Below are 14430 nucleotides of genomic sequence, written 5' to 3'. Positions count from 1 at the left end.
ACACACACACACACACACACACACACACAAGCACGCCACTATTTTCGCAAATTATCAACAAATCTCAAGAACGGAAACCGTTCTGAGAAATAGAGTTCCGAGTTTATTTTCCCGAGCGGTCGGAGAAACAGAGCCGGCCTTTTTTTACGCCACCAGCAACAAAATAAGGTCATGTGAGTTCCGAACATTACAGATGCTAGAAGAGTAACAAAAAAAACACAATGAAGGACGATAGACATTCGATAGGAAAGGCGGAGAAAACCACATCAGAGCACCCGCCAACAACCCACCTAAAGTTTCTCGTCAGCCGACCATGAAGTTAATGTAAGAATTAAGAATGTCCGTGTCTTTACGCCCACATCGCCACAATTTAGGAGACGGGCTTCCGACCCTGCCTGTCAATGCCAATCCGGGCTGAGAGGGATGCAACATCTCGACAGAAAGACGCTGGATACTCAATAGAAATTTTCACCTGAAACGGGAATCGAACCCAGTGCGGCCAGTGGAGAAAGAGAGAGAGAGAGAGAGAGAGAGAGAGAGAGAGAGAGAGAGAGAGAGAGAGATAGTAGATAGAGATACAGACATGAAGAGGGATAGACGGAGAGACAACCAGACGTAAAGACAGACAGACAGACAGACAGACAGACAGACAGACAGACAGACAGACAGACAGACAGACAGACAGACTGACAGACAGATTGACAGATAAAAAGACAGTCAGTCAGACAGACAGACAGACACGCACACACAGAGCTGAGTTACTACCCCTAAAGAGTTACTTCCCCTCAGGCATGAGTTACTTCCCATCTGACAAGAATTGCTTCCCCTCAGACAAGAGTTACTTCCCCTTAGACATGAGTTACTTCCCCTCACACAAGAGTTACTTCCCCTCAGACAAGTGTTACTTCCCCTAAAACATGAGTTACTTCCCCTCAGAACCGAGTTACTTCCCCTCAGACAAGAGTTACTTCCCCTTAGATAACAGTTACTTCCCCTAACTTAAAAGTTGCTTCCCCTTAGACAAGAGTTACTTCCCCTCTTGCAAAAGTTACTTCCCCTCACACAAGAGTTATTTCCCCTCAGGCCCATGTGGTGGACCTCCCTTTCCATGGCGGCAATTTTTCAATGACCGTGGTGCTGCCCCACGCCGGCACCTCCCTGGCCACCCTTGAGGGAAATCTGACGTCACAGGATGGAGCGACCTTGACCTTGCTGGAAGGTCTGCACACAAGGGAAGTCGACCTGTACCTCCCAAAGTTCAGAATAGAGTCTGGATTTTCCCTGAAGAAAGCCCTGACAGATCTGGGGATGGGCTTGGCCTTCGACAAAGACAACGCAAACTTCACAGGGATTGTCCGAGATGTGCCAACCTATATCTCTGATGTGTTCCACAAGGCTGTCATTGAGGTGAGGGAAAACGTATATCTCTGATGTGTTCCACAAAGCTGTTATTGAGGAGAGGGAAAACGTATATCTCTGATGTGTTCCACAAAGCTGGGATTGTATATCTCTGATGTGTTCCACAAGGCTGTCATTGAGGTAAGGGAAAACGTATAGATCTTATCTCTGATGTCTTCCACAAGGCTGTCATTGAGGTGAGGGAAAACGTATATCTCTGATGTGTTCCACAAAGCTGTTATTGAGGTAAGGGAAAACGTATAGATCTTATCTTTGATGTCTTCCACAAAGCTGTCTTTTAGGTAAGGGAAAGCATCAGTTTTTGTATATATGTCGTTATGTTCAGGTTACTAGTGTACGTTTGTTTGGTATAGGCTAAGGAGCAAAGAAATACATGAATTTACGAGTAATAAATAAAAAATAAACACATAAATAAATAAACAAATAAATAAATAAATAAATAAATATTTGGAAAAATGAATGAATGAATGAATGAATGAATGAATGAATGAATGAATGAAAAGAAAGAAAAAAAAAAGCAACTTCTGGAGGCTAGCAAACGCGTCTGTGGTATAGTGATTAGATGGCTCACCGTCATGTTCACAGGACTGGTGATAGTTTGGAATATCTCAGTCTTTCCGCTGGGATGTGGATACCTCTCAACTTGGGTCGGCTCTGACAGGCAGCATAAACGACCGCCCTCTTAGCGACCTAAATTGTGTCGATGGGGGCGTAAACTGTCTGGATTGGAACTCCTCCAAACAAACAAGTGTCGTGTTGGCGCAGTTGGTAGCATGCTGGGCCGCGGAGTTTCCCTGAGCTACATCAGGTTTGAATCCCAGACAGAGCACACTTGAGCCCGGATCGTTGTACAGAGTCGTCAAGGCTCTCAGCGTGGTTTGCTCAACCCTATCGGAGACGGACTGTACATTAGGTCCTGCCTCTTTAAAAAATTCAAATAGTGCTGATATAGGTGTTAAACCTAGACGCTCAGATAGTAAGAACGTATAGATTTAAACCACACACACTTACGCTCCATCGTGACCAAGCCACATAGATGGAGTATTAAAAAAAACTGCCCTAAACAACAACAACAACAACAACAACAACAACAACAACAACAACAACAACAACAACTTTCTCATCGAATGACGTCATATTTCAGGTCAACGAGAGAGGCACCACCGCCTCTGCAGCCACCGCAATGGTGATGTCTAAGATGTCACTGCGCATTGACCCGGACGGGCCTGTGGTGGTCAGGGCAGACAGACCCTTCCTCTTCTTCCTCCGGGACGTGCGCAATGGTGGAATCTTGTTCCAGGGAAAGTTTTCTGGTCCGGCGAGAGCTTGAACGAACACAAGTGTCCAAAGTAGCACGGATACCAAAGACCAAACATCATCAGGACTAAATTTAGCTGAGCATAAAAACAGAGAAAAAGGAACTCAGCAGTTAAAACACATTTATCAAATTAGAGCTGCGTCTGAGCTCCCGTATTGCGAAGGACAGAAGAATAAATAAACCTGGAAAATATATGAGTATGTGTGTACGTGTATTGATGATTATGTATGTATTCGTTTTCGTGAGTATGCGTGTTTGCATGTGTATGTGTGTAAATATGTGTGTGTATGTGTGTGTGTGTGTGTATGTGTGTGTGTGTGTGTGTGTGTGTGTGTGTGTGTGTGTGTGTGTGTGTGTGTGTGTGTATGCATGTATTTTTTTTAAAGTGTAAGTGTTTTACCGCGCCCGTAACTTCATAAGGTCATATTATGAGCGCGCGGGACACATTTAAACTTTTTCAGTTGGTAGGAAATTTTGAATTTTGCCTGGATGCCGGCCGAAGCCTACTCTTATCAATTTTAGACCACCAATGGATCTTTAACGTGTGCAACTAGCACACGGGCCCTCCGAGATTTTTCGCCCTCGTCCGAGAAGGCCAGGTGAAGATCTTTCCTACCAGAAGATCAGGGGAGTGGCTGAAAGACAGCAGTAAGAAGGAGTCAAGGAATAGCAGTAGAAAGGCCGCAGAAAGAGTCAGGAGCCCAGAAAAGGGGGAAAGTAGGAGAAGAGGGGGCGATGGCATAAAGTGGAGACGAAAGCAGACGACAGGAAATAGTTTCGGTCGCTACCCGGATTCGAACCCAGGACCTTTGAATGAGAGGCGAACACTTTAACTTCTAGGCCACGAGAGCCCCCGTATGTATGTATGTATGTATGTATGTATGTATGTATGTATGTATGTATGTATGTATGAGTCAGTCAGGATCACTGTCTGCTGTTTTCATGAGGGAATTCCTTTCTTAACACATGCAGTTGTTAAGCATATTATAGAGCAGCCCGTAGAGCGTGGATAAGCGCTAGATCTATAAAAATGCCATTATTATTACCATGTCCTAATGCAGATTTCTAATGACAATTTGCTCTATTTCCTTTCTTCAACATTAAAATTTGGGTTAATCGATTACAAGCCGTTGCTGTTCCCCTCATTCTGAGTGATGTGTCCGTGTGGTGTGTAGTTGCAGTCTTACATAGCACTCCCGTTTCGTCCATCTCAGCAATTGCGTATGTACCAATAAGAATTGGAATTCAATTGTTAATTAATCTTTTAGTTAGTTAATCAAACAGTTCAGTGTAATTTGAAAACGTGAAAAACCAGACCATAATGCGTTGAACTCCATCACCATCATAAAGTGCGAGATCGGAGAGAGAGAGAGAGAGAGAGAGAGAGAGAGAGAGAGAGAGAGAGAGTGTGTGTGAGTGAGTGTGGTGTGATATGAGTAGTAGGCTAAATGTGATCAAACCTCCTGGAATGCTAACACACACAGCGTTTGAGAAAATCTATGACTTCATGTTTTGACTATCAGAACGAATGATAGACTATAATAATTAGGCCCAGAAAATGTAAATGTGCATTTTTACAATAACACTCAAGATTCGGAAGTAAGAAAACTTTGCGGCCATTTTCGCGTCTACTGCTATTGTTAACGACCAAGACAAGTTTTTTCCTGCGAGATGAATAAAGATTGTCATTGTCATTGCCATTGTCATTGTTGTCGCTTATTTTACCCCCAACGATAGGTGACCCCCGCCCTCTTCAGTTGCAAATATCTCGACTTCTGTTTCAGAAAAGTTCGTATTCTTTATCGCATTAAAGACAAATAAACCACCTTAAAGATTATAATGATAACTATATATTATTATGCCCCAAAATTGACGACCACCCGATCCCACCGTTTTTAGTTTGTTTGTTTTGTTTATTATATTTTTTTTTACTGTTTTGTTTGTTTGTTTGTTTGTTTGTTTGTTTGTGTCTTCTAGTCTTCTTTGCACAACAACGAAAGGGTCGTGGGAATGGGCCACAAAATTCTATAAACAAGTGTGTAGTATATATAATTCTGTGGAAAGGGCTCATCCTGTGCTGAGCCCTAAAGACATTTGATTGGCTGTTAGGTTACTGTGGGTGTAAGCGGTGACACACAGCGATTGGCGCCAAGACGGACGTATCTTCTGTCTTAGAGTGGAGCAAGAGCAAGCTGCCAAGTTGATCACTCCATGTTCATTGCGTGCGACCATAACCGTTTCAACTGCTTATTTCATTATTTAACTTAAGAAACTTTCATTTACTTTGTGATAGAGTTGGAAGGGGGGCAAGGGGGGGGGGGGTCCCATCCACAAGCCCTTCACTAATCACCGCCACTGCCTAGCGGAAAGACGGACAAGCCTGAATAGAGCATGTTGTTACATAGATTGCATCTTCCGCCGTCTTTGCACTACGTTGAGTACTTTTCCAGACCAGAAACACAATGACATTTTGTTAGTTCAAATATCAAAGACGTATTGAGCCTTGATGACTGTCATGTGGATGAGCGAAAAGTCCTTGATGTTTTGGATTTCTTTTCAAAATTTAACAGCAATGGTCTTTTCGGTATACACAATAAATATTATTTTACTTTCTTGTTGGATGATGTGCTGGAAATTCATGGGAGCTAACCGTTGACATTGAAATCGCTTTGACATTTAAAAATCTAGGATGCTCTCCCTTAGAGGGAAGTTCAAGGTCTTTGAGCCGGGGAATCATCAAGGTCGATGTCTAACGGTAGGCCTCGGGTTACCTTCCTTCCTTAAGTTCCTTTACATTTTGTCATCCATACACATCACTGACCTCACTGACGTTCAGAAGCTTTCAGTCGAAGGAATTGCAGCTTCTGTCTAGGTACCGCCTTCTGTAATCACTGCACAATGACTACGAAATACAAGCTTGTCCTTGTCAGACACGGAGAGAGTCAATACAATCAAAAGAATTTGTTTTGCGGGTGGTACGATGCCGATTTGTCGGACACGGGAATAAATGAAGCCAAATACGGAGGAGAGGTAAGTATCTTTATTTCTTTGTTTTATTAGATCTAGATCTAGATATCTAGATCTAGATATAGATCTAGATCTAGATATATTTAGATCACTAGATATTTCTAGATTAGATCTAGATTCTAGATCCATTACTTTTATACAGTCATTGTACTTTGAAACAAGGACAAGAGTTGAAGAGCGGGTTCTGGAGATGGAGAACTCAATCCACATCCTCCCATTTCGGCATCCTTTACTTGAAAGTAAATTTCATGAATTTCAATTGAATTTCACTTCGCTGGAAAAGTGGCTAAATCTAGAAGTCTAGATTCTAGATCTAGATCTAGATCTAGATCTAGATTCTAGATCTACGTGAAACCCAGATACGAGAGTAGTATCCTGCTTTTCTCCGCAATCCTCCTGGCACTGGATCAAGATCTGTCGATTCTTGTTTTCCATCATCCACAGCTCATCTCTGAACATCATCATGTTGGTCCGGCTTTGCGGTGTATTTACTGATCATGTAGCCTACCTTGAGTGAGTTCTGAATTAGATCTAGATCTAGAATCTAGATCTAGAGATCTCTAGACAAAGCAGATGTGTTTGGGGTAGATTCTAGGTGTTTGAGAGATTTGATGAATGATCCAGTACAAATCAGATAAGTTCATAACTGTAATAACATGCCATGGACATGGGCATGAGTATCAAGTATAGGAAGGAGGCTTAAATAAAATAGACGAAGTGGCTATACGTACGGCCCTCCCGTTTTTTTCTCTTTGCTGTTACGAAGTGATTATTATTCGGACTCGAGTCCGAATATGAAAAAAAGTTATTCGGACTCTGATTCTTGTCCAGCATGACATCACTTCCAACTTCCCGTGACTCGTGACTCCGGCTTCCTGTCCTGCCTCACTCGTGACTCGCCTCAGGCTGGGTAGAGACCGGGATCACTTCGGGCAAAAAGGCGTTTTGTGCAGGAGTCGAGTTTTAATCTTACGATGAATTTGAGGCCGGCCTGAAAAGTTATAGCGCTTCTAATAAATGTTTATTTGTCAAGAAGTCATCAGAAGCAATTAAAGATGGCTCGTTAGCATGTGTCGGGGTCGGATGGGCGGCCTGCACACGTGTGGCAGTGGCAGTGTCGGGGAGGGGGGTGGGGGGATGGGGGGCACTATTGGTCCGGGCGTTGAACGTCGCATACGCGTCAGTCTCCCCCCGGCAACTGATCATTATTACAATAATACGCTAGTCTTGACGTAGATCTACGTAATAAATTGTGCGCTGGTCTATGGAATCAAAAGTTGCCGTATGCTCAGCTCTACACAGCAACACAACTTTTTCTGGATAAACAGCTCATAATAATATGCAGGTGCCAGGTGATCTGCCAATCTTCAATTTCACCTTTTTCTACAACAAAGAAAGTGGGAAACATGGGGGGTGGGGGGGGGGGCGTATCAATGAGGCGGCGGGCATCGGATCGGCAGAAAAGGTGTGTGTGTGTGTGGGGGGGGGGGGGGGGGACTAAAAAATGGCGGAAAATTGGAAGCATTGAACGTTAGAACTATAGAACGAAGACACTTCCTTTTTTCCGGACCCGAGTCCGAATATCATGAGTCCGAATAAGAATTTTTTTTATTCGGACTCGAGTCCGAATATGAAAAAATGTTATTCGGACTCGAGTCCGAATAACGACGGCCTTGCTGTTATGTCAAAAGTTTCTGTAATAATTGATACCAGAATGAAGCTGCAGTGATTAACAATGGTGCCCCAATAGAGTTGATCTAGAAGGAGAAAATGAAAGATAGACCGTCTTTAACCCCGCCTGTGATTTTAAAAAATATATTGTTATAACATAGAGGGTTCTGTCCATCATCACACTGGTATGCATACACCTCTTTCCATTATACTACTGCACTATTAGTATTAGATACTCATGATTTCTCTTTTTGTGTCCCTTAGCTCTTGAAGAAACAAGGCTTTGAGTTCGACCTTGCCTTCACAAGTGTTCTGAAGAGGGCCATCAAGACTCTGTACCTGATTCAGGAGGAGCTGGATGCTCACTACCTCCCTGTGATCCGATCCTGGCGTCTCAATGAGCGTCACTATGGAGGTCTTCAGGGACTGAATAAATCTGAGACTGCTGCAAAGTATGGAGAAGATCAAGTAAAGGTATGTAGTGCTGTTCCTGTGACAAGAGTGTGTGAACGTTGAAGTCTTTGCACTTGAATACTTAAGTACTAGTAGTAGGCAGGGCAAAAATCACTTGTTTGCTCAAGTAATTGTAGTTTTGTGCAATCTTTTTAGTGCCTGATTTCAGGAATGAAGATTCTCTAAAGACATGATTTTGCCCATATCACCCTTTTTTACCTACCTATTGTGAAGAAACAAATCTAACCTGAACAAATGACTAAAAAAATTTTAAGCTCTAATTTGTCTTGTCTGTCAATGACAGATCTGGAGACGTTCTTATGATATTCCACCCCCTGCTCTGGAACCCACAGACGAACGCTGGTCTGGAAAAATGAAGCAGTTTCAAGTAAGTTTATGATTATTTTCTTTTGAGTGTGTTTTATATAATTAACAGTCTGCCACTCATCCCGATTTAATCGGGATTTCCCAATTTTTTGCTCCAAATCTCAAGCATCCTGATTTTCCCCGATTTCGAAAGTGTGTATCCTGATTTTTTTGTTGTTGCGTCTGTTGTGTCCGATTCTTAGAAAAAAAGAATCCAACATTTTTTTCTGCTTTCTCTTTTGCTTGAGAGAATTGATTTGACTTTTTATCAGTAGGAACTTAGAACGCTATATTCTAAAACATCAATACCGGATCCAGTAGTTGACTCACGCATGTTATTTCAATTTGAACCGAAGTATTATTGATTTTGAATTCCAGCTTGGATACTTTCAAGATCTACTTTCGCTTTTGTTACCCAGGATTCTTCGATGATGACTTGATTACTGTAACAATTATATATAATATGTAGGTCTAAAAAATAATCAATGTTATCCGTTGTTCTGCCGTTGCTTTAAAAACAGGCTTCGTCCAAGTTCTTGTTAGTCGAGACCATCAGTGAAACTTTCAAACGCTCATTCGCATCACGTGACATGACCTCATGTGAGTAGCGCTTGTTCTGTGGACCGTTGGTTGTCACGGTCAGCAAAATTCTTTCACAATGGTGGCCTTGGTAGAGGTGTCTTTTGGGACTTAAGTGTGGAACGACCCGGGGGAGGGTATTTTCAGACACTTGGGCTTGAAGTGCTTGACGTGATACACCTACTTATTGAGGCTAAAGGAGCAAGTAATAAATAAATATTTTACACAACCTTGGAACCAAATTTTAGATTTGATTGGAGCTAGGGTCTGTGCTGTGCAGGATGGCACGATTTTTTTTGGCGGGGGGGGGGGAGGGGAGTGCCTTGAGTATATTCGCGATTGAAGTCAAACTTTGTTACTGAATGAAGACATGCGCCTATTGCATGGATGATTCGGGTTATGTGTAAGACTATGAGAATGTCAGCATCACTGCAACCTGCTATCCCCTAGTCTTTCCAACTCTTTACTCGCATACATGCTTTCTTTCAGTTTTTTCTTCTACTTTAAGGCCCAAATATGGACTTATTTCTGCAAAAGTTTCGTCTGGCATGCTTGCCCCACAAAAGGGGACCCACTCCCTTCTCTGGACTGATTTGCCGTTGATCCCGATTTTTTTCCACCAGATTCTGTTTTTTTACTCTCATTATATCCCAAATTTCAGATTTCAGAGTGGCAGGTCTGCTTTAGGATTATATATTGATAGGTTTGAAGGCATCGTTTTAGATGTTGAGATAAATTATAATATATCGGTACATGTTTAGTGTGTGGTATCAATTTTTAACTGGTTGTTTTGAATTTGACTGATAAAAAAATATTGTTGAGATGTATGGACCAAGACCATTGGACTGAGCTAGATGGGTCATTGTAAAAAGTTGCAAGTTCCAGTTAAGTAGCAAATGTGTAAAGCTGTGTAGTTGATTACTAAAGTGAGGAGAGGCATATCAAGTCTGAAAGATAAAAATCATATTAGGAAATTGTATGGTGGAATGACGGGTCTGTGCTCATGTGGCAAGGTAACCTTTACTTTAGTGCATGAGCAGATATATTGATTACAATTTAGACTGCTAGTATTGCATTGTATTATGTCATGTCACTGTGTTACGTGTTACAGATTTTTTAGTCTTTCTACATCACCTGCCCTATTGTCTAGTAAGCATATTCACTGTACCAACTGTTACCTATTCCCGCAGAATATGGATCAGGGCATGATCCCAGCCTGTGAATGTCTGAAGGACACTGTGGCACGTGTGCTGCCCTTCTGGTATGATGAAATTGTTCCTGCCATCAAGGTTAGTGTCTCACTGTTTGTGGCCTGGAATCTTCCTCCTAGTGAGCAGTGGACCACCTTGGAGTTTTTCTTTTTTTTTCAGTATTACCACTGGTGTCCTAATTCGTTTGTAGTGAGATCGAGTCATCATTAAGCTGAGTCACTGTGAACTGCATGTACAACTCCACAACATAATGATATAGGCTACCGGACTCGTACTCGTGAAGTTGCTGGTTCAGGGGTTCGAGCCACGGGCCCGACGTTGTGTCCTTGGGAATGGCACTTTTTTTACACGAATTTTCCCCACTTCACCCAGGTGGGAATGGGTACCCAGCTATAGACAGTGAAAGATCTTGTTAGTTTGTTAGTGTTTGAGCGCTTAACCTGCTGCTTGCATTGTATGCTTCCTGGGAAGCTTAGAATGTTTCTGAGTGTTCTATGGTCTGCAGGGGTAATAATATAGTGTAAAACGCATAGAGCTTGTTTCGAGTACGGACGTGCGCAATACAAATGCTATTTATTATTTATTATTTACTTTGAAGGCTTTAGCGTTTTAAATGTTCTTTAGGGTATCCCAATTGTGATTAACCTCCTCAAATTACTTTTTACATTGTAGATGGGATTTGATTCAAAGCAGGCTTATGTGAATAATATTAAATTTGTTTTAATTAATAATGAATTGTCTGATTCTTCTTGCAGTGTTTATTATACTAAAGAAGGAAATTGAAGGAAGAATTGTAGTATGCTTTTATGTAAGAAAATAATATTATTTCCAAGGAGGAATAATCTAGAGGACAAGGACAAAAATATTTTGTGGAACTGACAATGCCTTGCCTGCCATGAGTATTGCATTTGAATACATTTGGTTTAATAACAAGATGGCTCTTTTGTACCTCTTGAGATTTAAAAAAAAGAAACGGACTGGGAATTCAGAATAATCAAGGGTGAGCAACTTTCAATGCTTCCATGTTTTTGTGTGATAGAGAGTTATTATTTGCCATAAGTACAGCAACTACACTGTCCTTGGGTGAGTCAGAGGAGTAGGAAGATGGGCCTCCAATGAATTTAGGTCAAGAACTGTGTTGAGACAGAAGTTTTTTTAAGACCAGCTGTAAGCACTGGGAAATAGTTTGGTAGTTGCATGATTGTAAATGTTTTACATGGGGAGTAAACTGCTTTGACCTTGGGCTATCTTGGGCTGAGTGGACTACATCCAAGCATAAAGATGACTTTAGTTGCCAGGCCGTAGTATGTGCTCACTACCGCTGGCGACTTTAGTCACCGACACAACCAGGTTCACTAAACGTAATTAAATAACGAATGGATGCACTGCACTGAAGTAAATACCAAAGGAACTCACTTTATATGATAGCTGAATGGTTGATAAACCTCTATTAATTTTTAAAGCGTGTTTCTTGGGCTTCCAAGGTTTTTTTAATAAAAAAAAATTCTACCATGGCTTCAGCGTTCTGAACTGATGCGGTACTTGAAGGGTTTTCACTATTTTGAGCCTTTGGTACTCTAAGTGTTAAAAGAAAATTCTTCACATGAAAATTTAACTCACTCTTTTGCATACAAGGCAAAGAACCCACCCATAACTGTATAGACCCTGGTCAATGGATATTTCTTCAAACAAAAAAACTTTTGAGCGTAAACATTGAAAACACATAATTTTGAGAATAAACTCTCCATTCATTGAAACCACATAACTCTGAGAATAACAGCCGTTTCACTGAAGTTGCATAAATTTGAAAATAACTCTTTCCTGGCAGTCTGGCAAGAGAGTGTTGATTTCTGCCCATGGCAACAGCTTGAGGGGCCTCATCAAGTACCTGGACAACGTGTCTGACACAGACATCGTGGGACTCAACATCCCCACCGGTGAGTGCTTCTCTTCACATTTTTCTCTTGTTATTTTTTATGTTTAAGTTTTCTTGTTCGTTTTGATTCTCTGTATTAGTTTTTAGCTGGTGGGAATGATAAGGATGTTGGGATAAATATGTTACTGTTTTAAAAAAAAAATACAGTCTTATGTTTGACAGTTCTTCAATGACCTCATTTTGTGGGATGCTGTCCTGTCTGTTTTTAGGAACTGCAGGGTATGTTTATGTGCCGAAATTGATCTTTGACTGACTTACAAGATGGAAGTGTTTATAAGTGCAGTTTTTCCAGATATCCAAGTTTAATTTCAAAGTTATTTTGAAAAATACATTTTATGAAAAATATTGAGGGTCATTCACTCACGTCTGACTATACCATTTGTCAAGGAAAGTTAAATACAATTTTTTTTAAAGGTTTTTTTTATAAGTGTTCATTAAATGGGCCTGCCAGTGACTTTTAAAGTTAAGTTAGAATGTTCAAGGTTCTTTCGGGATTGAAGTTTGATTATCCCTGTTGAATTCATGTTTGGGATTATGGTTTTATGGCAATATGTGTTAAAATAGCCTTTTTTGTTTTGAGTTAAATTTGAAATCGTTGTTTTTTTGTTCCAAGTTTGTTTTTCTTCGTTCTCTTCTAGCCATCCCTCTGGTGTATGAACTGGATGAGAACCTACGTCCAGTGAAGCATTTTTACCTTGCCTCTGAGGAGGAGGTTGCAGCGGCTCAGGCCAAAGTGGCCAACCAAGGAAAAGCAAAATAAGCTTTCTCAACTAGGCTTGTTTAAGAAAATAATGCAGTAACTTTCTATGAGCTTATTGCATGCTGTAAAATAATTAATGTTCTAAGTTATAAGTCTGTAACTAAAATGATAGTTTTGCTGTCTTTTACAAGTTGTCACAATTAATGTTTTTTAGGAATTGGTGAACCTTATTGGATGAAGGAAATGTTATGAATCTCTTTACTCTGCATTTTTAGTATTTGTGACACATTCACAAAAGATACCAAATTGATGTTAGTTGATGTGCCTGCTATGGCATTTATCTAATATACTTCTTTCACCTTCATCTGGCTGCCTCTTTTTGTCCAGCCATCCCGCTTTGTTATGAACTGCAAGAAGATTTGAGACCTGTGAAGCACTACTACTTGGCCACAGACGAGGAAGTTAATGCTGCTGTAGCGAAAGTGGCTAATCAAGGAAAGGTTCAACCACCTGCTTCTTAAATGCTCTTGACCTTTCTACAGTGATCTGAATCTGAAAGGCAAGCCGTATGGGGACAGAAAATGACATACTCTTGTTTTAAACTTCTCTTTGATTGGGTTTGGATGCATGATGAATGTTGCAATGGGATATATGCATTGTTTATTCTTTGTGGACATGTTTAGAAGAATGTTTTTTAAAGTTCTGACTGTGACTTCCTTAGCAATTGTTTTACTCAAGTGTTTTGTCTTTTAAAGTAGCTCGGTCTCTCTGGTGCTTATTTTTCCTTTGGATATTATTAAGATTAAGGGTGAATGAATATTGTATGAATTACCATAGACAGACATGAGCAATTTACTGTGATTTGATATGAGCCCCACTTCTTGTTATTTTACAGTGCCCTGGACTGGACCTTGTTTGTAAACATTTGATACAGTCTCGCTGTATTACTTACCTATACATCTGATATGTTTGGAATAGTTATAGTTATAGTTACTCTTGTGTCTTTTGTTTTTACCTGATGTTTGTCACAATCCTGATAGTTTACCCTGTTGCTGGGGCAGTCATGGGCGTTATGATTTGCTTTCCTGTCAGTTGAGGCAGAGAGCTTGATAAGTGATGCTATGAGACAAATGGCAGAAATGCTTTGTCACTAGAAGAGTTTGGACCATGTGCTGTTGTGATAGCAGAGATTAGGGTCATCTGTTTTTTCCCTGATTTGTTTTTTGTTTGTTTGGGTTTTATTTTTTGGCTTGCAGACTTCTACAGAGAGTGTCTTTGGTACTATTAAACCTAATCATTTTTACCAGATTGAATGCAAGTGTTTGCTCTTTCTGTTTTAATTTTAGTTTGTTTTTGAATGTCCAAGTCTTACGGGGAAAGGATTCCCATCCAGGACCAAGCTTGTTTCCTCGGCGTTACATTCAACAAAAAACTCACATTCATACCACACATCAAAGACCTTCGAGTGAGGTGCCAGAAAGCATTAAACGCTTTGAAAATTCTATCGCATCCTGAGTGGGGCGGGGACTCAAAACACCTTCTTCTTCTTTTTTTTCTGGCTGGCCTCCGTCAGGAGGGCGGCAGTCTAGGTAAGCGGCAACCTCTAGTGGCCTCGTCCAGAGTACATCTGGGCCCGGTCTCGCATTGTTCTCCATAAGTGGGCCTCGATGTGCTTCCCCCCGCGGGCACTCATACAGTGCGAGTCTGAATCCAGGGGTTGATTGGCGTTCGGCCCGGAGCTGTACCTGTT

The 14430-nt window shown here is 41.1% G+C and overlaps 2 protein-coding genes across 3 annotated transcripts in view; both read left to right on the top strand.

Moving 5' to 3' along the window:
* LOC101859213 (serpin B6) overlaps nt 1–2932 on the top strand; it is a gene marked incomplete in the record, with an annotated part of 7999 nt that extends 5067 nt beyond the window's left edge. The window contains 2 exon segments of the mRNA XM_013082536.2: nt 1084–1407; nt 2564–2932. Coding sequence (XP_012937990.1) covers nt 1084–1407; nt 2564–2749 — 510 coding nt within the window.
* Nucleotides 2933–5411: 2479 nt separating this feature from the next.
* Nucleotides 5412–13993, top strand: LOC101860462 (2,3-bisphosphoglycerate-dependent phosphoglycerate mutase). Of its 2 annotated transcripts, none has more exons than XM_035969772.1 (6): nt 5412–5492; nt 7700–7909; nt 8193–8276; nt 10024–10122; nt 11873–11981; nt 12619–13993. In XM_035969772.1, exons 1-6 carry the CDS (start codon nt 5427–5429, stop codon nt 12738–12740), a joined length of 690 nt encoding a protein of 229 aa, XP_035825665.1. In that variant the 5' UTR covers nt 5412–5426; the 3' UTR covers nt 12741–13993. The 2 variants fall into 2 exon arrangements, with proteins under 2 accessions (XP_035825665.1, XP_005089803.1); XM_005089746.3 differs by having other exon boundaries at nt 5458–5767.
* The last annotated feature ends 437 nt before the right edge of the window (nt 13994–14430 follow it).

This window comes from Aplysia californica, unplaced genomic scaffold, assembly GCF_000002075.1.
Source record: "Aplysia californica isolate F4 #8 unplaced genomic scaffold, AplCal3.0 scaffold00009, whole genome shotgun sequence".
In the NCBI taxonomy this organism is placed as follows: domain Eukaryota; kingdom Metazoa; phylum Mollusca; class Gastropoda; order Aplysiida; family Aplysiidae; genus Aplysia; species Aplysia californica.
Note: the sequence above shows the minus strand (reverse complement) of the source record. Positions and strands in the feature narration are given on the sequence as shown.